The 27,139-nt window shown below is 36.5% G+C and overlaps 1 protein-coding gene across 2 annotated transcripts in view; it reads right to left on the bottom strand.

Moving 5' to 3' along the window:
• DPYD (dihydropyrimidine dehydrogenase) overlaps positions 1–27,139 on the bottom strand; it is a 780,991-nt gene that overhangs the window by 189,216 nt on the left and 564,636 nt on the right. For both annotated transcript variants that reach the window (NM_214044.2, XM_021088696.1), the window contains 2 exon segments: positions 16,756–16,875; positions 17,751–17,871. In NM_214044.2, the coding sequence (NP_999209.1) occupies positions 16,756–16,875; positions 17,751–17,871 (241 nt within the window).

Genomic DNA, 27,139 nt, shown 5'->3' with positions numbered 1-27,139 from the left:
TGTTCGTTTTGTTTTTTTAGATTACACACGTAAGTGAGATCCTATGGTATTTGGCTTTCTCTAACTTATTTTACCTAGGTTAATACCCTCTAGTCCACCTAAAAATACTATTATTTCAGTCTTTCTATGGCTGAGTAATCTCTCTCTCTCTATACATATATATATATATATATATATATACCACATCATATTTATCTGTTCATCTCTGGATGGGAAATTAGGTTGCTTCCAAATTCTGGCTATTGTAAATATTGCTGCTGTAAACACTGGAGTGTATACATCTTTTTGAATAGTATTTTTGTTTTTTCAGATATATACCCAGAAGTGGAAGTGCTGAATCATATATGGTATTTGTAATTTTAGGTTTTTAGGAATTTCCCTACTGTTTTGCATAGTGGCTATACCATTTTACCTATCATCAACACTGCAACTTACCACACCCTTGACGATACTTTTCATTGGTTGTATTTTTGATAATAGCTATTCTAACAGGTATGAGACCCTATCTTATCGTGGTTTTGATATGCATTTCCCTGATGATCAGTGATGTTATGCACCTTTTCACGTATCTGTTGGCCATCTGTATATCTTCTATGGAAAAGTGTCTATGCAGTTCCTCTGCCCATTTTTAATCAAGTTATTCATTTTCTTGTTGTTAAGTTGTATGAATTCTTTGTACATATCTGCACATTAAACCTTTATCAGACATATTATTTGCAAATACTTCTCCCATTCAGTAGGTGGCCTTTTTGTTTTGTTGATAGTTTCCTCTGCTGTGCAAAAGTTTTTTAGTTTGAAGTCATATCATTTTTTTTTTTTTTACAGTTCTATATAATGATTTTTATTTTTCCCATTATAGCTGGTCTACAGTGTTCTGTCAATTTCCTACTGTACAGCATGTTGACCCAGTTACACAGAGATGTATACATTCTTTTTTCTTACATTATCATCATCCATCATAAGTGACTAGATATAGTTCCCAGTGCTACACAGCAGGATCTCATTGCTAATCCACTCCAATGTCAAAGAGAGTACTGGTTGTGTTTTTCTTCTAGGACTTTTATCGTCTCAGATTTTACATTTACATCTTTAATCCATGTGGAGTTTATTTTTGTATGTGGTATGAGAAAGTAGTCCAGTTTGCTTCTTTTGCATGTAGATGTCCAGTTTTCCCAACACACTGGATATTTTTGCCTCCTTTGTTGTAGATAAATTGACCATTTAAGTGTGGGTTCATTTCTGGGCTCATTTCCATCTGTCTATGAGTCTGTTTTTGTGCCAGTACAATACTGCTTTGATGGCTCAAAGCTGTATTTGAGTTTGAAACCAGGAAGTATGATACCTCCAACTTTTCTCTTCTTTCCAAGATTGATTTGGCTATTGGGGTCTTTTGTGTTTCCATACAAATTATTTGTTCTAGTTCTGTGAAAAATGCCCTTGGTATTTGGATAAGAATTGCACTCAATCTGTAGATTACTTTGGGTAGTACGTCCATTTTAACAATATTAATTCTTCCAATCCATGAGGATGGTATATCCTTCCATTTGTTTGTGTTGTCTTCAATCTCTTTCATCAATGTCTTATAGTTTTCTGAATGTAGGTATTTTACCTCTTTAATTAGATTTATTGATAGGTATTTAATAGCATATGTTGTTTTTAAATTTCATATTTCACATAATAATTATCCTTATTTCCAAAGGCTATTACAACCTATATATTTAAAATAATCTAAGTGAAGAGTGAAACTAAAAAAAAAATATATCCTTTTTAGGATAAAAATATTTGCACACCTGAATTCCCACCCACTTACTTTTGTTATGTCTTATAAATTTTTCTTTGTTAAAATAATATGGGATTTAGATCTAAGTTATTTCCTTTTAAAATTTTGTTAATACTTATGGCCTCTTTTTCAGGATTAAATTCTGACACAAGCATTTAATTTTAAAACTCAACTTCCAGTAATTATTTAAGCCGACATATATGGTTAATATTTTAAAAGCTTAACATTTATGGAATGCTTTCTAATTCTCAGATTCATAATTTAATTCAATGGTTCTCATACTTTACTGTGCATCAGAATCACCTGGAGAGCTTGTTAAAATAGACTGGCGGGCCTTACACTTCAGAATTTCTGATTTAGTAAGTCTTGGGGTTCAGCCTGAAAAATTTGTGCTTCTAATAAGTTCCCAGGTGATGCTTACTGCTGTCCAGAAACCATAATTTGAAAACTGCTGTTGTAATTCATCACTCAGTTATTAAGTACATATATCTTCAATAAAATTTTTAAAGAATAATGTTATATTTTCCAAGTCCTTATATATCTGAGAATTTTCACACATTACTATCAGTTTGGATATGTGATTATCCTGTCTCCTAAAAATATGTACCACTCCATTTTCTTCTGGCATTTAGTACTATTGTGACCTTATCTGTGGTAGCCTGATTTTATCTGTCTGTCTTGGTAACTCAAAATATATTGTAGAATGCGCTAGGTAAGTCTCTCTACTGAGTTTTTCTAGTAATCAGTGAATTCTCTTCAGTTACTTTTTTTAATTTAGGAAAGTTAAAAAAAAAGTTAAAAATGTAAGCTTTTCATTATGAATAACTATGGAAAGTTCTTTTAATTTAGGAAAGTTAAAAAAAAAGTTTAAAATGTAAGCTTTTCATTATGAATAACTATGGAAAGTGCCTACTAAATAAACTAAAATACAGAAAGTAAGTTTAGAATAGTGATGGGTACTTTTTATTTAATTATTTGCTTCCCATCCCCATCCTGCTACCTTCATCAAGGATTCCATTTTTGGTTGTCTGGTCATCACCTCTCTTTCATGAGTTTGACTTCTCTGTATTGTTTCTCTACATTTTTGGAGCAATTCTTAAGGCCACCCTTCACAACAGTGATTTAAATTTCCATAGTTTCATTTTTTTTTCCTGTCATAAAAGCAATTTGGATTTTATTTTATTGCTATTTTTTTTGCATTTTTATTATTTTTCCTTTCCTAAACTATTTCCCCATCATTCTATGTCTCCTCATCTCAGTCCAACATGAACTGCCCTGCCTTTTCTGTCTGTTTGGTTGGGCAAATCCTCTTTTCAGGACTGAAGGTACGTAGAGTGTTGATGTTCACATTTCAAAGGCAAATTGGCCGAATCCAGCAGACCATGGGAGCCTGCGAGACTACAGTGGGAAAGTTTTATCTTTTCTTCCTTGCCTTCATCTCTGACATTCTTTACAGATGGAATATATGTAAAACTACATAATTCCCAGTGAACAGATAGTAGGAGTCTTGGAGTCTTTAATTCTACTTGAGGATCTCAGCTTATGAAGATTAGAGCTCTTAAACATTAGCCATTGCCTCCAGCTACTTCCTCCTCACCATCCCTCACAGAGAGAGAGAGAGAGAGATGAAGTTTTCATTCATTCTGGAATCTCTCCTATGGCACTGGAACAACAGTAATTCTGCTTGCTTTAAAGCAGGTGTGAAAGTGCTAAGTGCTTCTTGGCTCTGTTTTTATCTACTCATGGTTTAGAAAAACAAAAAGGTTAATCCTAAGCATTCTCTTAGAAACAGCTCTTTTGACACATCTAATTATATGCACATTCTCAGAAATACCTGGCCAGGAATTAGGAGTGGCCAAAAAAAAGGGCCTCTAACAATATATCAGACCACCCCAAATTTAATACCCATAGTAAAGCTCACCAAATAGAAAGTCAGTGACAACTGCTTGAGAGCTGTGACAACTGGCTAAAAGCTAAGTCAATTTTTTGCTGTTCCTTTGAATTTTTGTCACTCTTTATGTCTTCATACCTTCCTTTTATTGAGAATTTTGGAGAGTCTATCTAAGGGTCTACTCACTTAAAATCTAAATTATTATTAGAAAGATCAGTCACTTAATTGAACCATCAGAGACATATTGGTTCTCTTCATTCTCCTTGAAACAAAAACCTCAACTTTTTATACAAAGATATACCTTATGATGGTGAAATTCCCTTCATTAAGCTTCACCCTCCATCAAACTGGGGACTGAAGATTACAGATCTCAGAATCCTATGAGATTCTCATTGAGAAAAGTATGTATTCTTGGCACTTCAGATCTACTGAATTAGATGCTCTCTGGACTCAGGAATTGGCATTTTCAACAAGGTCCTTAGGTGACGATCATCACATCACACATTTTGAGGATCCTTGTTCTATTATAAACCTAAATAAATATGGTGGCCCTAAAGAAAAGTCTTTTGCAAATGATTTATAATAACGGACAAGGAACAACTATGCAAACACACACACACATTATTTCTACAAAAATGTTACCATGCCCTCATCTAGGTTAAACTTGCTATTAAAACAAGGATTTAGGGAGCTAGAAAGGCCAAGGCAAAAAGATATTTCAATTACTCAAACTATTATTGTTAACCAAACTCATTTCTAGTATGTTTTATTTTACACCATTTAAGACAGAAATTTATAATTCCATTTTAACGTTGGACTAAAGTAAAAGACCAACTGTTTGAAAGTAGGTGAATAAAAATTCAGCACAGAAATAATTTGATCCATTAAACCTTTGGCATCTGCCTTGAAAAGTACATATGTTTCTTTGTGTTATTTCTCAGTATATTAATATGAGAAATGCATGAAGCACAGAGGTTAATAGGAATACTGAGAGGTTTACTAGACCACTTACAGTATAATTGTGACCTGTCATTACTGTGATTTTTTTTAAACAGTGATTAATCTTAGTGGTATATATATATATTATTTTCAATCTAAATTTTTTTGTTAAAAAAATACAAAAGCGGGTATCTCTATATTTTCATCCTATAATATGTTAAGAACCTTACAAAAGCATAATGGAGTAAATTAATAAATACAGAATGAGCTGAGGTAGTGAAGTTGCTCTAACACAGAGATAAATTCATAATATCAAGAGTCAGGCAGCATGAATGCAAATATACTTAGATGCCCGGTGACTGGCATTACAGAATTTACTTGCTCTTTCTGTGCCTCAGTTTCTCTTCCAGTAAAACAGGCCACTCACTCACTGTGACCACCTGAGCAGGTTGTAATGATTAAATGACATCATACATGAAAAAGCTCTTAGCATCTGGTGCATAATGAGAGAGCCTACAATCAAATAGTATATCTTACTCAGTTACCAAAAGCTCACCAGCAAGTCAAGATAGATGGCAGAGATTTAAGAGGAAGTCTGATTTCCAAAACCTTCTGAATTGTACACAACTGCATATAAAGAATCAAAAGGTATTTCTTGCATGTCAACAATATGTCTATAACTTCCCTACATTGCAGAGGAGATGATGAAGAAACAGCAATGGCTCCTACTTTTAAGGAGCTCATAATCCAAATTGGTCCGCCTTAAACAGATGTGCTAAATGAACAAGGACGTCCAAGGAATGTCCCCTGACTTATGTCTATATACCTCTTTTCAAATCATTTCACACTGATCAAAATTTCCCATACCATAATGTAATGTGCCATGTGTTCTAAGAGGGTTTCACCTTCTTATTTCCTTTTCTTTTTTTTTCTTTTTTAGGCCTGCACCCATGGCACATGGAGGTTCCCAGGCTAGGGGTTGAATCAGAGCTTTTAGCTGCTGGCCTACACCACAGACACAGCAACGCGGGATCCAAGCCATGTCTGTGACCTACACCACACACCTCAGGGCAACGCCGGTTCCTTAACCCACTGAGCAAGGTCAGGGATCGAACCCGTGACCTCTTGGTTACTAGTTGGATTCATTTCTGCTGCGCCACAATGTGAACTTCACCTTCTTCTTATTTTAATATATTTATCCTCTTTTACTTTAAAGGCGGGAAAGTAAGAAGTGGTGTGGTTTTCTTTTGCCCTTTCAGAAAGGGCTCAGCATAGGTTTTTTCGGCCTAATTTCTTCCTCCTCCTGACCACTTTCTTTCAAAATGTCCTTCTCTCTCTCCACACCTAATGAAAAACTAGCATCTCGGAATTACTTAATAGTGCTTTTTGCAAGCTCAGTTGAAATTATAAAGGAGATGGTACTTCTCCCAGGGAATAAGATGGATCTGTCCAAAAAGAAGGTGAGAAAATTGCAGGAACACATGGTCATTTGTAACTGACTGAAGAATACAAAGAAGGAATTAAGAAGGACATCCAAAGCTTGTTCTCAGCATCACAGCTGGACGGAGCCCTCATACAGTGTATCTAAGTCAGTAACAAATAAGGTTATTTATAGCTATATTGATGACAGCTTCATTTCAAACAAATGCTGCATGCTTACACTTTAAGAAAAACACCTAAATGCTTCCTGTCATTTTTGCGTTGTTGCTCTTTGGAATAAATTCAAGAATTTTTCCCCGAATCCTCCTATTTGACTCAATTTCCAATTTGGAGAAGAAGTGATATAGATAATAAGGGACCTGGTTTTGACAATGTTCACAGAAAAGTACACTTATAGACTTTTAAATCCAGACAGAATAAATTATAGATTACTAAGTCACATTTGTAGCTTATTAGAATTGAAGGAGCACACCATATTTATACATTTAGATTTATGTGGCAGATTTTGGATGATGACGTTGATAAAAAAAAATGCCTAACAGTTCATCTTTGGCGACAGATCTGAGCTTGAATCCAAAGTATGATACGTCCTGGCTATGTAAGCTTTGGCAAATGGCTTCACTGTCTGGAGTTTGAGTTCTAAGTCTGTAAAATGGGCCCAGTAGTATCTACCTCATAGGGTTATTTAAATAAGAATGCGCTTAAAGGGTTCAATACAGTGCTGAGCACATTAAGATCGTATGATTAAAAGGCCTTGATATACTCCACATAGCTGCTACTCATTTTTTGAATGGCTAGGGTTCAGGAGTGCAGAAATGCTGATCCATTTTGCTAGTAACGCAAATGACAGAAATATTCAACTACTACTACCAGTGCATATTAACTTATACACTGAACTTTACTAACCTGAGCATAAACATTTTCTTAAAATTGCTGGAGCTGCTTTATGAGACGTAGTCGAGTTTACATAAAGTGTAAAACCGAGGTACTGCTTCATTGCGATGAAGGTGTGTGAAGAGATGAGATAAGCTAGTGTCCATATCATAGTAGTATGCACACCCAGTGATGCACTCCACGTGGCAGTGTGTATTCCATGGGTAAACTGATTTGAAAGGAATCCTTTCTAGGTCCCCAGTTTCCATATTGTTATTTCTGAAATTTTATGTGCCTGAGAAAGAATATAGTCAGGACATCATGCTGGCTCTTCTGTTCCCAACTCCTGTGTCTTGACAGTCCTTTTCCCCTTTAGAATAAAAGCAAATTTCGCAATGACCTCAAATACTGCAAGGATGTATTCTCACACATGGTGTAAAAATTCTGAGGTATCAAACAAAATGATAATTCAAAATACTGGTGTTGGGTTTATCACAGAGTAACAACTATTTCTGCAAGTCAGGTGACGTTCAAGCTACTGCTTCAAAAAATTAAATGAGAAACATCAAATTATTTAATTATTTTTGGTGAAGATCACTAAGTAATGCTTAGCTAGTAATATGAAAGGTGCTCCAAGACTTGAGTGAAATGACTATAATAAAACTCCTTCTATTCTTTTATTATTTTTTTTTTTTTGCTTTTTGCTTTTGAGGGCTAGTCTCTTTCAATTTTAAAACTGTCTAGATAAACAAGGATTTTTCAGTGTACATACCTAAAAAATAAAAGTAGAATAGAATGGATGCTGAACATTTTTAGGAATAATATGCATCAATGGATACATGATCAATTTTTTAAAGTCATTTTTCTCATTAATAAATGTATTTCCAATAAAATTTAATTTCTTGTTGAAAAATAATTACTTATACACGTTGTTATGATAAAGTACAAATTTTAAATTCTAACAATACAAAAGAAAAAATGTTATCCTTTCAAGCCTTAATCCAGAAATTTAAAAAAATGTCCATTTATAGACATATATTTTTTAAAGACAAATTCCATAGTATGATATACAAAAGATGTTTAAGCTTAAAAATATATGAAAACAGAATAAAATCTAGTGAGAAAAATTAAAGTATTAGTCCAAGGGGAGAAAAGCATGTAAAACTTTCAACTATCTTTTAAAGCTTGTGTATTTTTAAATAAATGATGATGAGTATAAAATCACTGTGCTACATAGGCTCTATTATATTTATTTAAAATTGTGCTGTAGTAATTTCATTTTAAGAAAGAATATTTGCAGAACATGGGGAATTCTGTCTTTTGCTATCAGGTAAACTTGTAGCTAAAATTTGTAAAGGTAAACCCAAAGTGGATGAAGAGTATATTGTATATAATTTTTAAAATGGGGGATATTTTGAGCATAAAAGTTGAAGACCACTGATATAATGCGTATGGAATCCTTGGTACACTTTCTGAACCAATGTTTGTTAGTTGACTTGAATTAAACTGCTGGACTTTCTGCAAAAGCACAGCAAAGAAAGTTCAGCTGCCGGACCAGATCCCCTTGCCTCCTCTCCTCCAATCCTAATGCTTACTATTCTGTTACTCCTGTGTATCGTCTTGACAGTCTGCACCTTGAAAGGATCATGTAACACATGGGCCTCTCAAGGGTTCACTACGCCCCACGCTTAGGGATCTGTTGGAACCCAAGGACCTCTTCAAACTCCTCAGGTATTCACATGATGATAAACAGCCTGGGCTGCCAAGCACTCCTCCATCCAAGAAGGCTGCAGGCAGTTTCCATCATTGATGAGAAGTATTGCAAACGGGCTGCAAACATGAGTCTGGAAGACCCTCAGTGCAGAGAGTAATCATGCGAACAGCAGGGAATACTGTGCACTGAAATAGCTTCTCTCCACAATGTTGGTCATCTCCGCCCTTTTACAATAAAATGATACCATGATACCCTTGCATGTGGATGATTGGAGAGAAGTGAGTGAAGAGGGAATAGGAGGCTACCACTGCTGTTATCTTCTACATTTCAAGAGTCTGAGAATAACTATATTCATCGATATGTTAAGTGCCTGTGCTGGGAGAAAACTCTTATCATGTGGTATGTTCGTATCTGCATAAAGTCAAAAATAAAAACATAATGTTTCACCACAGTGAGCTTAATTTTACCCTTGTCTATCTCTGACACCTATTTCTTCTTTAAAGGACTACTAATATCCATAAATTGTATTTAGTGGCACTCAGAATGGATTCTCTTTGCATAAACAATGGTTTGTATTCAACATTAATCTGGAATGGGGTGCCATGTTTTCTATTCTGAGACCTCAAATACTGTGCTCTATACTTTTTCTAGGAATGAATTCTGAGACTATTTACTACCATTCCCTTCAGATACCTAACTGTGGGCAGGTATTCTGTATCTATTTATATGCTATCACGATGCTCTAATTTTACCACTAGTTGAAATGATTTTAGAAATAGGTTATTCAAACCAAAATGCTCAGTGACATCAACACTACTTCATCTACGGTGCAGTGTTCTCAGGCCCTCCCAGACTTGTGCATCAGAAACGCAAAGGAAAGGATCCAGGAATCCACATTCTAAGAAGGCCTCCAGGTACGGGTACACAGTCAAGTTTGAGAACCACTGATCTACTGGAGTCTCGCCTCACCAACAGGACTTGCATAAGTAAAAACTGGCTACAGTTTCGAAGTTAAATAGAAATACTGCCTTTATGAACATACATGAATCTGATACATAATCATACAAATCTTAAGTCCAACAATTAAGACTTAGTCTATTTTCTATTATGTAATCTGGGCATTTGCTTCTGGAGGGTTTCAAGGTCTTTAACAACTGAGAACCAATGACATTTTGATAATTCTCTAGATGTTAGGAATAAATGCGTTGGCTTTATAGCCAGAGTTTGCTGAGCGGTTTGGTCTGAGGCTTAGGGATTTAAGCCAACGAATGGAAAAAGATGGTGAAGAATCTCATTCTAGTCATGCCCTCCTTTCCTAATTTCCCTTCTCACTGTTTGGTCTTCTCCCCTTTTCCTTAGGGAGCCCAGTGATTGATAGCCTAATCCAATGACTATATTACAGCTGCCTCAACTAGGACTCTTTTCCTTATCATTAGCAGTTAGCCTATGGTTAAATTCACAGCTCACTGCTTGGTACAACCCCTGAGATTTAAGGGTCTGGCCTTTAGAAAATATTTAACATAAAACTGAAATCTTGACATACTGAGAACTCAGTTCTCTGCAAGGCTTCTTTAATTAATCCAATGTACTGTACCATTGTTCTGTATGAGACTGTGACATGGTGAACTGTTTCTGAAGCTTACAGAGATGTGTAGCTCTAAATTAAACAGTCACTGACGTGTACCTACACTGATTTTTTAGTACAGTAGATATGCATGAATCTGTGAATATTTAAATTCAAGCTCAAACAGTGACACAATACTCTCTAGTTTTACTTTCATAATAGAACATTTTTTGATTAATTTCAAGCTTGAAGTCATTCTTTATGAAATACACACACATACACACACACACACACACACACACACACACACACACAGAGGGAAGAAATTTAATAATTCATTACCAGTGCTGCAAAGGTAAGTTTTCTTAATATGCTTGTCAGAGTTCTTTCGTTTACAAAGTCTATCAAATATTTTCTTAGGAACTGGTAGCAGACATTAATTTATTTTCCTAATTTTGAACAAAGAAGAATATATAGAATATCCAGAGACCCATGAATTTACTAGCTCTCAAACAGCATTTGATTTTATCATTTAGCTGCCGGACAAGTTATTTTAAAATATCTAAGGGAAGAATGTAGACCTTGATCTCTGCTTTAAACCTTTGCCCTTGCTCCAGTCCGTTGATGAGCTGTAAGCATCTATGAGTATGGCAGCTGAGTCCCAGATGAAAAATTATGCATCTCATAAACTGCTATTCTGCTGAAATGTCAAGCCAAGGCAAGGCTGTACCTCAAACTCAGCACTTGGCATTTTCCTTCTGTCTGCTTTGTTGCCATGAAGCAAACATGAACACTGAGGATCTGTGTAGGGCAGGTAGCAGGCGAGCTCACTGTCAAAATTCTATTATTAGGGCTCTGATCTCCTGCATAGACCAACTACGGCCAAACAGTGAGAAACTCGGGCTCCTGGAAAAGCAATATAAGGCAAAAGGGGATTCTTTGTCAATCTGTACATGAATATATTCAAATGAGCATGATTTAAATGAGAATAGTTCTAATGGTGAGCTTCTCTCAACTAAACTGATAAATTATAATGAAAATTATAATTCAGCATCTTTATTTGATATGCCCAATTTTGACTATTCTGCAAATATAGTACATATATTTATATAACAAGTTCTTTAATAATTTGATCAGCTAAACTTGTGATAGTCTAAGAATGTTTTTAACATGTGAATAATAGGCTAGATTTGTTGCATTATGTTGATACACAGAAAAAAAGAAAAGAAGTAACTAAGCATAAAGTGGAAGGTTCTCCTTTTAAATATTCTTTTTGGCATGATTTATCACAGCTTTTTTATTCATTTAAATATTATCTTTATCAGGTTATTTTAGACATTTCAGTATTAAAATCTAAGCTCTTATTGATAAAGATGATTACAATAGATAACTGAAATTTTATGACAGATAGTAGGCGTGTTTTTCTACAAGGATTTTATGCATCAGTAATCATGAGATTGACAGATAAAAAATTTCAGCCCATTAAGAACTACTTCCTATTTAAAAAATACCAGTATTGCCTCTTATGATACAATTGTAACTGTATAGTAGAAGTTAGAGCAATTTTGTCAAAATTTTCAGTTGCTTGCATGTGTGAAAACAGTTATTCAAACCAAAATGTAACTGAAACTTCTGAGTTTCCAATCTAGTATGTTTATCTTCTCCATTTTACATAATAGCTGCTAATAATTATAATAAGTTGAATTTTATGATTTGTGCTTATTTCATGCCCAGTAGCTGAGTGCATACTGCTAAGTTACTGCATAACACCAATAACTCCTGAGAAACTACTTCAAAGACAAATGTAAAAGATGCAGCATGGAGTCAATGCTTAAGATTCTTTTTTTTTTTTTTAAGTTACCACACTGATTCCTGCAAGTTTTCTGAACTATACAGTTTGTAGTCATTTCTAGCCCGACATCTGCACTGAGTTACAAATTACTAGCAGATTCCTAACTTGCACCTTCTTCTATTAGTATTTCTCATGTTGATTTTACAAAGAAAACACCTTTAGGAGGCTTGTATCTGTGACAGCTCAGTTAGTGCTCCATGTCCAGTAGTCCACACAGCTAGATTTCTAATCCCCCACCATTTATTCTAGAATGTAAGAGCATTTATGGAGTGTGCTATTATCATTTATTGATAAATAATACAATAATTTCTTAACCTTCTGGAATATCCTTCAGGTGATTAGTAAAATCTGGGTTCCTGAAATAGAGATCAGATCTCGAAGGCAGTCTTTGATGAATTAGAACTCCGTAAGTATTAACAGTGAATAACAACAGTGTTCTATTGTTTTAACTAAGTTGATACAGGATCAATAATTTCAAACAAACATCCAAAATTTGAAACTGAGACTAGGAAGTTCCTTTTTTTGATAAAATAAAATAGATTTGGCAGATAAAATAATTTACTACAAAGAGTTAATTTTTCAACTCTGTAGGAAGAATATTATATCGAGCCTAAAGTATCTATCATCATTCCACAGTCCCTCTGTAGAGAAATTTCAGAATGTTTCCCTACATGTGGGTATGTGTGTTGATGCGTTCACGGGTAAAACAAACAAAATATGTATGGGAGAATGACATCACAAAAAACCTAAGGAAAATGCCCATCCTCATTGATAAAAAGAAACATTTAAAACACAACAAGGAACAACAAAGAAAACTCCTTCAAATGAGTCTACCCTACTGCTTGACTGCTATTTCTCCTGATGCAGCTGTAAATGTATAAATGTTATCCTCCTGAAGTCAGTTGCAAGAAAGACATATCTTTAGTTACGCCATGCAGCACTCATTTTTTTAAACCATCTTTGAAAGAATTTTACCCACAGGGAGGACTTCATGGGAAAATGTCACACCACAGCTGGATAACGCCGTTTATACTGGTGACAGTGACCACTGAATTAGAGGTGAGCTTAAGATACCATTATTATTGGGGGACAAGGTCAAGAAAAAGGTCAAAATTTGAAGCTCAACCAAGAAAAAATTCACTAAACTAAAACTAGGAAAAATAATAAGTAATCTACATGGGGTAAAGTTTATGAATAATGTTCCTGATGAGATGAGTGTTTCTTCTAAACAAATAAATAAAGTCAAGGAATTCCCCCCCCCTCAAAAAACAAAACAAAGAAACATAATTTACTCAACTGTGTAGTGATACATGAACTAACTGCTGTTTGATGTTAAAAAAGGGTTTTGTATGGATCATAGAAAAAAGAAAGTTAGGTGGTAACAACTTAGAGTATTAGGTCCAAAGGAAGGGAGAGTACATTGATTCTTTAGGCATTTTAGACCAAGGACTTGTATGGTGGAGAGCTTAATTAGCCATCGTAGTTTCACAAACATATTCCCCATGAATACTGAACAAGCTTTCTCTTGATACTGTTCTCACTATGAAATCACCTTTAATGGACTCATACTGCTATCACGAATCTTGCCAGGTATTTCTCCGACTATTATAATCCAGGTTTACAGATCATTTTACTATGAGTTTGCTTCACGTATTTCACTGCCCTCCCCACTCCAATCTAATCATCGACAGAGGAGTTGGAAAATGCCGTCTCTAAAATAACAAAGTTGAGGATGAGACCTTGGAATGAAGACCTAACTCTCCCTTTTGATATAAATTTTAAACTTCAACAAGAAGTTACTTCACTCAATGATGTCTATAGGCTTAAGGATGACAGAAATATATATATGTATATCTCATGTGTATAACTAAAAAAGATGTTTAAGCAGTGTTTATCCCAAATGTGTGCAAAGCATTCTGACATTTTTTTTCTATTCTATTTCACTAATTTTTTTTTATTACAGTTCACTAAGCTTGATTCCATAATACACTCATGATTGGCAACCAAAGTTTGAGAAACACTGCTGCAGTATATATATACTCTAGAATCCGGACTAATCATGTGAAATGATTCGACTCGACTGATGTTCCCTAGCTGAGGTCCTCATTGATGCTAGTCACCTTATTAGCTCAGGTGTTCTAAGAGAAAGGCATTATCGAAATGTGACCATTTTCTATAGAACACGCTCTATTCTACATTCCCCACCATTTCCCCATTTAAACAAAATGAAACCTTCATTTCAAATAGTAGGAATCTTATTCTGAGAAAAAACAATAAAGACTGATAAAGAGCTAGGGAGTATTGAGAGAGAAAAAAAATATCTTTCCCTGGCAATGGAAAATACGTGTTGTATTTCAGGTGGCTATTCAAAATTGAATTCTTTTGTAGCTTTTACTTAAAAAAATCTGATTCAGGCAGCTCTTCTAAAAGCAGACCTTCTAGTGCTCTGAGAGAACACTGGGCAAGTATTAGCATTGTGCTGTGGGAATTTTTTTTAAAGTCCTATAAAAAATACCTGGTGTATTTTGTGTGATTTTCTATACCGAAGCAGCATTTGAAGTCCTGACAGCCATAACTGATAAAAGTAGGAACAGTATTTAGCCATTTTGATATTTCCATCCCTCCTAAAATTTGAAGTCATTACTAAGAACACGTTTTGCTAGGCTAGGGTTTACTATAACTCACCTTGAAGGTACTCTGTCACAGAAATTACTTCTCTACTAAAATGTATTGTCATTGCCTGTTTAAACTGCCTTTCAGATTATATTACCTTTAAATTAAAACAAACATTGCTTTCAGTGAGAAAAACTATTAATTTTGTCAATACGGAGAGAAGTTATTTTCAAAACAAATTGTTTCATGTGAAGGGACTTCATATAGAACCTATTAGAAATGAGGTGCAAGCCCTTAAAAACGTTAAGGACGTTTTGTTGTTTAAAATGAAAGTTCCACTCAGCCTTGGTTGAGCTTATAGCCCAAGTGAATACTTACAGATGAATTTATAAATCTTAGAAATAGAGTTTTATGGAAATGTTAACAGGCCCTGAGGTACAGCAGAACTTGTTTTCAGGTACGGCTATAATTTCCAGTGTGTGTGTGCTTAAAAGACTGCAACACAAAAGACTTTTTCTAATGCTATAATTCTGGGGTTTTATTAGACTGAGTTATAGTATGAGAGAATATTCAGAAATTGCAGCTTAAATGAGAAAATGTGAATGGTGTTACTTATATAAAATACTACTGCAATAGTTCTTTTATTAATTTTTAATGTTCAGAACCCTCTGTGACCTCCTTCATTCTCTGCTGTCAACATGGCAGGCTGGAAAAATTGAAATGGGCTGACAGAAAACAGAGTGCATGTTACAGCCTGACTCTGGAATCTCTCGACTCTTTCTGAGACACATGCTAACTCAGGCCACGTTATTCTGCATTACGATAATATTTAAGGCCCTGTTTGATAGTTCTTCATAAAAGAGAGTTCGGTCTGGACCCTGAGCAGGTGCTTCTTGTCAGCCTTCCTCTTTCTGACATTGTGGGAATGGCATTCAATTAAAATCAGAATGTACTCTTCTCCTTTTTTTTTTTTTTTTTTTTTGTTTTTTGTTTTTGTTTTTAAATCATGCTTACAGACACACTTCACTCTCTCAAAACATAATACCTCAGCATGGAGAGAGCTTTATTTGTGTCTATGCAGCCTCTTCCAAAAGCACATTTTGGTCTGATTCAGCAAGGCTTTTCTTGAACAGTGGGACACCGCTATGTTATGTATATTTACCACTGTCTCTATCACCAAGGAGACTAATCCCCATACCAGTACAGTCAAGAACCTCACAGCGTTGTCTTTGCAAGACCAAGTTCATGTTGTCACAGCAACAGAGGGCACAGGGCAAAGACACTGACCGGGACTCTGGGATTAAAACTTCTCTTTCTGTTTCAAATGCAAGTGTTTTATGATGACAAAAGTGTGCAAAGGTGTGAGGTCTGCAAGTATCTTGTCACCCGAATCTATAAATATAATGTCTTAATGTCTTGAGGTAGCTGTGAAAGTAAGATTTTTGAAGAAGGTAGATTTCAAAATTCTAGGAAGAGTAGAAATTAATTCAGACTATGAAAAATGGTATTATAATCAGGGTGCTTATATTTTTCCCTTAGAAGGCCTTGGTATTAGCCTTTACTAGTACTGATGAGACAATTGTGACAATGATAAATTCTGAGTAATGCACAGACCACAAGAGAGTAGAATTTGTGTGAAAACCTATCTTGGAATTCTCTTTCTCTTTTTTCCTCTTTTTATCATCAAACTTACAGTATATGGAAGTTCCCAGGCTAGGGGTCAAATGGGAGCAGCAGCTGCGGGTCTATACAGCAACACCAGATCCTATGCAGCAGCTTGTGGCAACGCCAGATCCTTAACCCACTGAGTTAGGCCACGGATCGAACCCCACATCCTCAGAGAGACAGAGTCAGGTTCTTAACCCCCTGAGCCATACTGGCAACTCCCCCATCTCGGAATTCTCTTATCTTGTGCTATTAGTTACTTGCTCAATCTGCTCCACTTGTCATAACTATTAGGAATTCTGACCCTCAATGAGTTATAAGAATTTGAAATCATAAAGACTCAATATTCTCACTTGTAACATGTTCTCCTGATTTTCCACCAGATTCCAAGGGAGCAAACACGCGAGGAGAGGGCCACACCTACCAGACACTCCTCCGTATGTAGTCCGCTTGCCAGCACCCACCGCTGGCCAGGGCGTGCCATCGGCTTTTAATCCCATGAGACCTGAGACCGTGTTGGTGGCTGTAACACCATCTGCGCCACCTATGAAAAACACATCCACATTTAACGGCAGTTCTTAAAGGGACGATGGTTAAAACCCAATTCAACTCACACAACTCAGGAAAATACACACTCTACTTTCTCTTGAGAACATGTCTTCCCCTCAAATGTTATTCACTAATTTCATTCCTATAATTATGCTTAAAATGCTAGACATAAAACATTTTAATTACCATCACTTTATTTTTCCAATTATTATACAGATTTGTGGATGCCAACTGTTTTGTGTTCAGTCTTATTTTCCAGGTAATTAACAATATCTTTACAAATCAGGATGCACTTTCCATTGGATAGAACACAAGCATTTATGATTTGTAAAATCACGCATTGACTGGTATGATTTATGTATGCAAGACACTTACTGAGCATATGTTTAAGGCAGTGCACTAGCTTACATAGCATTACCAGCATAAGTGATGGGACCTAGTACATGGCCTTAAACATATACTCTTAAGAACTCCTAAGTTTCACATGCAGAAACTGCTATCTTTTTAAAAAAATGTCATTTAAGGTTCAAGAGCTTTTTCTAGACTGTTACATTATGAGGTCATACATTTTGGAGTGGTTTCCTGTGACGGCGACTTTGTTTCATAATTCTTTGTAAGTAGAACAGGCGTTTATTAGGAAAAGTGATAGATGTTCTCGTTCCAGGCCAGAGTTTGGAGTCCATTTACCAGCTTGGGTATAGGTATGAACCTATCAGCTTTGTGAGGTCACGTGCTCAACTGAATACTTTTCTTAGTGTTTAAACAAAGATATACACACATATTTGTGGATGAAGATACACCTTTGACATGGCTACGCAATTTAAGCCCATGCTTACACACCAAGGCAACTGATGTGAGTTAGGTTCTTACCTTCCTTGGCCGCTCTGGCGATGCTTACTATATCAGTGACGTTTGGGGTCAACTTGGCAAAAAAGGGAATCTGAACAGCTTGCCTAACCCAGCGACAGATGTTCCGCACCAGCTCTGGATCCTGTTCAAATAGGTCAGTTAAATATAGGACATAATTAAAGAATTGTGATCGAAATGTGTACTGGAACAACAGCAAAGCTGGAGACGCGCACGACAAATGCAACTTGACAATGAGCTACATGATGTCTTTCTCAAATTCCTCCTCAGGATTACACCCAGACTCATTAGGGAACTAAGGTTAACACACTTCAAGTGAACTGCAAATTCATCACATAAAGGTTAAATTCCTCAAGGGAGCCTTTGGAAAATAACATTACAAAGAACCAAATGGGAAAGGAAAAGTATTTCCCACCTCCGGTTCAATAATATCAGAAATGAAACATAAACGTCTGCTGGTAAGTTCAAGAAACATCGCAGAATTTCTAATGACCTTATTGGTTTATGCCTAATAAAAATATTTGAATAGCTGACTCCCAGGTGAGTGATATGAAATCTGAAGGCTACTGTTTTCATTATTAGAAGACAGTCTTGTTGAAGTGTATTCAAAAGAAAAGATGTGACTTCCTAATCAATCTAATTATGATATATAATATATGCTAATAAGGGGCAATTCAGCCTTAGGTTATGCACAAGCTGATCAGTAACTTTAGCTTACTTTTGCAAACGTTACCAAGATCTGAGCAGCACTTTTCAACATTCATCTACTTGAAAGAATTGATCAAAATGACAAAAATGAAACAAAATATCAAATGCTCATTTTTAAAAGCAAGGAATAGAGGTTTTCTTGTGCCTGTTCCCTGTGATTTTTTCAGGCTTCTATTTTCTCATGGGACAAGTATCATTTAGAGGGCAATCACCTATCCTTTCCATTGAAAATAACTTAGCAGGAGTAATGTTCTTTGATTTCAACACACACAACAGTCCTTTTTTTCATGACTTTTAGTGCAAAATTTATTCTGACAGGTACCGATAATGTGCTTTGATAAATTACATTAAAATATGCAATAGCAATTCATTACTGAACTTGGTAATATTATCTTAGGAAGTTAAAAAAATTTTTTTTGAATAAAAGAACAACCTAGAAAAATACAGACATGTATTTAAACTATGAAACAGTAGGGAAGTATATCATTTGTAATTAAATATTTTTATATGTTAGAAAGTTGCTCTTTGCAACTTTAACCTTTAAATTCTTTTAAGATGAGATTTCTAATGTTATAACCTTTAGAAAGAACCTTTTCACTTAGGTTTAATGTATCGTGATCAGTCATCTTGTTACTTTAAAAGTTATGTGTTTGTGTGCTAAAATACAGCAATGAGGTAATTTCTCTTGATTGTTATTGCTACTATTCAGCAAAACTAAGACTTTTAACAAGAAATCTTTGGCTTGACTTGTTCTCTTTTCAGAACAGTAATTTCTTCATTAAACATAAATATTAAAAAAGCACTATATGAAATGCTCTACAGGGCATACTGTGCATTATGAATAGTAAAATCTGGAGACTTAACTGTACAAATTCTAACTCATGAAAATGGAGATCTGCCCCTGCCCATGCAACGTTCATGAAATATTTATAACCGCTGCATTGGCATTATGAAGGCAGTTGCATCTTTGTGACTTTCATTTTTAAGTTATGAATTTCCATGGGACTTAGCCTAGAAATGACAGTAACTCTAGATGATATGAATTGCATGTTCTTTGTGAAAGCTCTCTTTAAGGTGGAATTTGACAATAATTTAAAGATCACTTGAATTGCATAAAACATGGAAGGTAGTCTGATAAGAATTGCTGAAACAACTTTAAAATACTACCTGGTTCCAATAGAGTAAACACTAATAATATGAAGTAGGTTTCTAAGTGGCCTTCGATACTATTGACCACCATGTCTTTATAATTTACTTTGAACATTTGTCACACTTTTTTTCTGTTGATTCTCACTAGTTGAATACTTTAAATGAGTGCTTTTTTACCCACTGTTTAGCAATTTGAAATTTGTTCAATATTTTTCTTTTCTTTTTTTTTAAATATGGTTCCTTGGCTATCCTTACTTAACTTGAATCGCCTGCTGCTATTTTAAGATACCAGTCTGATCCTCCTACATGTCTATGAATAAGGTTTATGATGTTCAGCTATATTTTACTTGTCTTCATACTCAGTTAAGCCAGCTATTTACCAATCCTCACACTCAGCTGAAGACAATTTATCTGAGAACTTTTAAAAAAACTTCTAACCAACATTATTATGAAAACTAATGGTTTTTGTAAATTGCAAAGTTTTGTTTGACAGGCATAATAGGAAATATTTTAATACAAGTAGAAATGTGGCAAGGCTAATAGCATGAAAAAATAGATCTGTTTACTTTGGGGAATTACAGGATAGATTCTAACTGTTCCCACATTCCTAGTTTCCTCACACTTTTGACATGAATGATCAAGATCTAAAAGCAATTAATAGTATTTCTGCATCTTGACCTTCTCATTTGCTAGTGATAGATCAGATGGCATTGCCCTTCCTACCAAGCCATTCTTAGAATCTTATTGAAATGAACAAATTTTAGACAATTTCTTATTCCCCCGCCAAAAGATCTTTACTATAGAAAGTACACAAAGGAACTATGTTCTCTCAGATGCAAATAGACTTTAGCATTACCCACACCAACAAAAAGTAAATAAAACAAGACAATTCTGGACTGCTTTTCTATTTCTAGGCATATAATATTGTAGACACTCAAAAATATTTGTTGTATCAATGAAAGAAGAATAAATGAAAACCCAGCAGAGTTTTGATTGATTTCTTCATATATCCATCAATTTATAGATTATGTCTGGGTTTAAGAGACATACCAATATGTTTTATGATAGATAATGTTGAAAAGGGTGAAATTCACAAAGAATTTTTTTAAGAATCAGGAAAAATTTTGAAAAAAAAAATGGTGCATGATCACAGAAAAAATAACATTTGAGCAAGTCTTAAAGTGTCGAGTCCCCCAGATTTCTATGTGCATCACCAAGTGTTTACTAGTTCACCCAGCAGATGTTCACAATGCCTATCTTGATTGTCGTTTTAAGCTCTCGCACTGCAACCACATTAATGGCCGCCAACCCTTTCGTTCTTTAGTGATCACCAGAGAAAGCTATGAGGCAGAGGGATGGGTCTTCTGTGACGGAGGAACGTGTGTTACAACAGAGAAGCAGTGAAGCCCCTAAGGGAATGAGGGACAGGCCTGGGGAACCAAAGGTGGTCCTGCGTGCACCACATGAGGTGAGGGTACCAGACCAAACTTGTGAAGTGCTAAGAAGAGGATAAAAGCAAACTAGAGATAAATGGGGTCTCTTTGACAATTTTAATGAGGAGTAGTCCTCTGTCTGCCTGTAATTAATACCCTCTGGAATAGATTCCCATGAAAACCAGACAACAATAACAACAGCAAAACCCAGAAAATGTAGTTCTGAATAGGTTGTTTGCTGCAGAAATTTCCATTGTCCCAAACTGGCAGTTTTTAAAAGATTTTCTATCTGAGCCAGAGGATAGTAATTTTTAATTGTGGTAACTAGTATGTCTCTAGTTACACATTAAGGGGGTTCTATAAACGATACACCCTGCTGCTTTTGAGGACTCCAAGATGACCTCTCCATTGTAGGACAGGTGTTTCCACCAATTACCTATGGCATCAAATCTTATTGATTTTATGCCCTGTACAAAGGAATAAGCACTAGAGAATGAGGCTGTGAGAATTTCTTGATAAGCTAAATTACAAGTGAAATTTTTGACTTTAAGAAACATTTTCTCCAATTTCCCTGGTAATTTTCCCTCTGTACAAATCTTTTCAAAATGGCTTTCTTAGAAGGTGGCATTTCAATGAATCCACGGAAAAATCTTACCAGTTATGGAATGTTTTCCACTAAGGAACTCCTAAGTCTTAATTCACATGACATGCCAGGAAGTAGCTAGCATTTTTATCATGTCCACTTTTCTGACAGAGACAACTGGGGCCCAAAAGATCAATCTGAGTACCTATTTCACCTTCTTAATTTTCTTTCCCATTATCATATCCTAAACTATCATCTTCTTTAGCAAAATTGCTCCCTAATGTAAAATTCCACAATCAATTGTAAGCTAGATCTTTGAAAGGCTTCTACTTCATTTATACCTGTAAGACTAAATGCCGCTTTAGAGTCACAGGCAAAAGTGATGTATTTACCCTTCTTGTCAACAAAATAAGAAAGAAAGAGTTAACTACTCTTAGAATTTTTAGTAGATACAAAAACTTGGAATTGGGGTGGGGATGTTTTAAATTAATTTATATTTTAGCACGTGTCCACCTTGCACCAGTTTTCATGACTTAAGTATTCTAACGATGGCACAATTATCTTGGAAAACCATTTGGCAGTTTCCTTTAAAGGTAAACATGCACTAAGCAATCCAGTCAGCAATTCTACTCTGAGTTATATATCCAAGAGACATGAAAACATACCCACACAAAGATTTGCACACAAAAATTTATAGCAATTTTTTCAAAATAGTTCCGAATTGGAAACAACACAAATATCCATTAATATGTGAAAGAGGCAAGTCTACACAATGGAATACTATTCAGCAGAAAAACCCAACAAACTAAACTAAAAGAAAACATTATTCTCAGTTAAAGAAGTCCACAAAAGAGTGCATCCTGTATGACACATTTATATCGAATTCCACAAAGGGAAAGCTAAGCTGATAGAAAGCAGAGCACCGGTTGCTACGGCTGGGGTTTGTGGGTGGGAGAGAGAGTGGAAAAAGCCATAAGGACATTTTTCAGACTGATGGAAACGTTCTGTATCTTGAATGCGACGGTATTTACAACGGGTATAGACAGCTGTCAACAAACAGCAAATTCAACACTTAAATATGTGTTTTTGATGATAAGCAAATTATACTACCACAAATTTCACTTACAATTTTTTTTTTTTTTTTTTTTTGTTTTGTTGTTGTTGTTGTTGTTGTTTTCTTGCGCTCCTGCGCATATGAGTTCCAGGCTAGGGTTGAATCAGAGCTGTAGCCACCCTACACCAGAGCCACAGCAACGCGGATCCGAGCCCGTCTGCACCTACACCGCAGCTCACGCAACGCCGATCGTTACCCACTGACAAGGCAGGACCGAACCCACACCTCATGTTCCTAGTAGGATTCGTTAACCACTGCGCCACGACGGGAACTCCTCACTTACAATTTTTTTAAAAAAATCCCAAGGGTATTCAAAAATTGAAAATTTTTGCATGGAAAAATTAAAGTCAATGGCCTTGTAGGCAATGTGAGTTTTACCCTTTTAACAGATATGTACTGACCACGAGGCACTGCAGTTGGCCCACGCTGGAGACAGAGGTGACTGGGACAAGGAAGGCAGTGTCTATGAGGAAGTATAGCCCACACGCATAAGGAAAAGGTATGCTGGATGCTAAGTACAAAAAAGGAGAACCGGATAATGCTCTCTCATTTCGGATTATTTTAGAGCCTGTAGACAGGGTTTGGCACATAGTAGGCACCCGACAAATACGGTTAAGTGGACAGAGCTCACATTGCACAAATTAGCATTGACTTTCCTATTCCTACTTACTTAGAAGAAAACTGGAAGTCTCCAATTATTGGGTCCAAGATAACGCTAATACACAATTGTTTGGGGTACTATGCATTACGTTAAAAAATGGTGTTAAAAATGTGCGATATACTATCCCTACTCTTAGAAACAGAACATAATAAAACACTTTATAATTCAGGACGGGGAACTACATATAATAAACATTTAATATGAGTAGAAAATATTGTGTCTCTACAAGCAGTATATATATGTACACCGAAAAAAAAACATTTTCTATATATTTTTCCTCCCCTTCCCTTGTGTCTTAAGTTGAAGAGGACAAAGAACTAACTGCTTGTGTGTTCTCTCCTGCCCAGGCACATACAGTCTTCTCCGTTCTGTTTCTTGGTTCAGCCTTTCTTTCTGCCTCGCTGCCCACAGTGTCCTTGCATCTCTTGTCCCTTGGATGTTCCTTCCATCCTACTGTCAGCACAGGATGGATCAGTAAATATGACTCCTTTTTATTTTACTTTATTTCATTTTTGGCCTCATCCAAAGTTCTCAGGCCAGGAATCAAGCCCGCGCCATAGTTGTGGCCTGTGCCACAGCTGCGGCGATGCTGGATCCTGCTGCATCGCACGGGAACTTCCAGTAATGACTTCCTTTTAAATACACCAATAGTGCTTCTCTTTTATTTATCACGGTGTTTTATAATCATGTTTTTTTTTTTTTTTTTTTCCATCTCTACTGGACTACTAGTCTTTTAAGGAATATATCCCACTTTTTTTTATCCTGATCCTCTTACACAGAGTCTGAACCCTAAAGATAATACTGTGTTGAAGAATGAAGAATTCCTAAAGGTGGACCAGCTTTTCACTATGAACAAGAAAACAATTGCCCCTTCCCTTCAGTGGAGCCAAAATAAGCTGTAGATATTAGGGGTTGTCGCTGCACAAGCCGCTGGAGCTGGGAAACAGTTTGCTGTGGTTCTCTATCACAGTTGAGCTGCCTGGAAGACAGCCGTGCCGCCTGTGGGCCCGGCAATCCCCTGAAGACTCCCTGAGCTCCCAGTTGCCCGTGGCCCTTTCTGTCTGAGCCTCTAGGACATTGAAGATTTTCCAGAGTTTGCACCCCTATCCTGGCCTTGAGTCGCAGTCCCTGGTCCCTGCGGCCTGGTGGGCAAGTCTATCCATATTTTTGCCAATTAAAGGGAACTTGTTTTCCTTTTTCATTCCTGTAAACACCATTTCCCTGAGACTGGGGCTTAGTGATGTTTTCTCTTTCGTTCAGACAGCATTTTCCTAGCACAGCCCTCCTCTGACAATCCTAGCATCAGGATTTCCCATTCCCGCACATTGAGTCACAGAAGCCTGTATTTTTAATAAATGTCTAAGAATCCCTCTGAACTTTTTAGCTACTTCTTGATATGCAGGTATTCTTTGAGTCATTATCTGTATCCCCTCTGATGACGCTTTGGTCCACCAGCTCATTTCTCTACTCCCAAATGGCAACATTCATGGTGGAAGTCAGCTTTGAAAACTGTTTACATTTCAAATCTTCCCTGCCATGGTTTGTCCCTATTGAATCAGATTCAGATTTCTTCAGTTTATCTTGATCTTATCTTAATCCCAAACAGAAATCCACCGCCTCAAATGACCATGGTAATGAAGTTGGAGAAGACGTATTTGTTCAGCAGTCAAGTCAACGGACATCTGCTCTCAGTTCCACGTGCCCTTCTAGCCAATGAGTGTCTTAAGAAGACTTCCTCACGGCACTATTGCCGTCTTATGCTACAGGTGTCTTGAATCTCTATTCTAGGAACCCCAAATCATACCAAACAGAAAAATAGAAGCTGAACTCAGATTCTGTGAGTGTGTAGGGATCAACTTTTTATTGTTTTTCTTTTTCTTTTTTTTTTATTACTCAATGAATTTTATTACATTTACAGTTCTACAATGATCATCACAACCAAATTTTATAGCATTTCCATCCCAAACCCCCAGTGCATCTCCCAGTCCCGAATCTATCTCATTTGGAAACCATATGTTTTTCAAAGTCTGTGAGTCAGTATCTGTTCTGCAAAGAATTTCATTGTGTCCTTTTTTTAGATTCACATGCAAGTGATAGCATCTGATGTTGGTGTCTCACTGTCTGACTGACTTCACTTAGCATGAAAATTTCTAGGTCCATCCATGTTGCTGAAAATGCCACTATTTCTTTCCTTTTAAAGGCTGAATAATATCCCACTGTGTGTATGTACCACATCTTCTTTATCCACTCCTCTACTGATGGACTTTTAGGTTGTTTCCACATCTTGGCTATTGTGTATAGTGCTGCAATGAACACTGGAGTACACGTGTCTTTTCCAGGCATGGTTTTCTCTGGATAGATGCCCAGGAGTGGGACTGCTGGATCAAACGGTAATTCTATTTTTGGTTTTCTGAGGAATCTCCATACTGTTTTCCACAGTGGTTGCACCAATTTTCATTCCCACCAGCAGTGCAATAGGGTTCCCTTTTCTCCACACCCTCTCTAGCATTTATTGTTTGTAGACTTTCTGATGATGGCCATTCTGGCTGGTGCAAGGTGGTACCTCATGACACAGTGACTCCTTACCTGGATTTGAATTCTCTCTGTGACTGGATTAAGATATATTCTAACAAAGTCTAAGAAGAAAAAGAACTTACCTGAAAGACCCTCAGGTATCTCACCAAAAGAAACTCCAGAAAGCTGAACTGAGTCCTACCAAATCTCTCTCTCTCTCTCTCTCTCTCTCTCTATTTTTTCTTTTCTTTTTAGGGCCACACCTGCAGCTCATTTAGTTACCAGGCTAGAGGTCAAATCGGAGGTGTAGCTGCCAGCCTATGCCAAGCCACAGCAATGCCGGATCTTAGCACATCTGTGACCTACACACACCGCTTGAGGCAATGCTGAATTCTTAACCAAATGAAGGAGGCCAAGGATCGAACCCACACCCTCCTGGTTACTAGTTGGGTTCTTAACCTGCTGAGCCACAATAGTAACTCCAAATCCTACTAAATATCTTAACCCCAGCTCTCCTGGAAGGACTGTCCGAGAAACAATCAAGCCTAGTTTACTCAACAATGAAAGGGCCCAATACCAAGAGACTGGACCAATTTTTCCCCTAGAAAAAGATTGCTTAAGGGACATAGGAACAGACAGTGACTGGGTGTCCTCTGTGTAGAGACAGTTCAGAGACATCATTGGAGAGTTTAGATGCCTGCTTCATCTTTTGATTCAGAACCAGCTGGAAAAGTCACTGCTGTGATGTGGGATACTGGAAATGATTGCGCAGAAGTCTGTGGATAAAAGATATGATACCTTTGTGCCTGAAAAGCCAGGTCTACCCACAGGGGAGTATGGCCAGGGGAATCAGAGTGTATGCTGACCCCTAGTCCAGTCCCATGTCTCTTGTTGATAAAACAAATTCATGACAACTCCTTCAATAACATCATGAAGAAGTCATCTGGAAACTTCTTCCAGGTGTGCTGGGCCTCTAATATTCTGCTATAAAGCCTGCTTGCCTGAACACTTGCATGTCTGGACTTTATCCTTTGCCCACTTCTTTCTGGATAAGACCCCTTTGAGCTTCCAATGCCTGCCTGAATTGACCTGAAATGTCCCTGTTTGCATTCACACTGGATGCAGGGTTTGTTGGTCAGTTACAGGCAGTCATTCCTTTCAGCTTCACAGTGATTTTCCTTTGCCTCTGCTGGATATTTCCATCTCTATTTCCCTGGTCTTAGCTTTTAT

The sequence above is a fragment of the Sus scrofa genome, chromosome 4 (assembly GCF_000003025.6).
Source record: "Sus scrofa isolate TJ Tabasco breed Duroc chromosome 4, Sscrofa11.1, whole genome shotgun sequence".
NCBI classification, from domain to species: domain Eukaryota; kingdom Metazoa; phylum Chordata; class Mammalia; order Artiodactyla; family Suidae; genus Sus; species Sus scrofa.
This window is presented reverse-complemented; position numbering and strand designations above follow the sequence as displayed.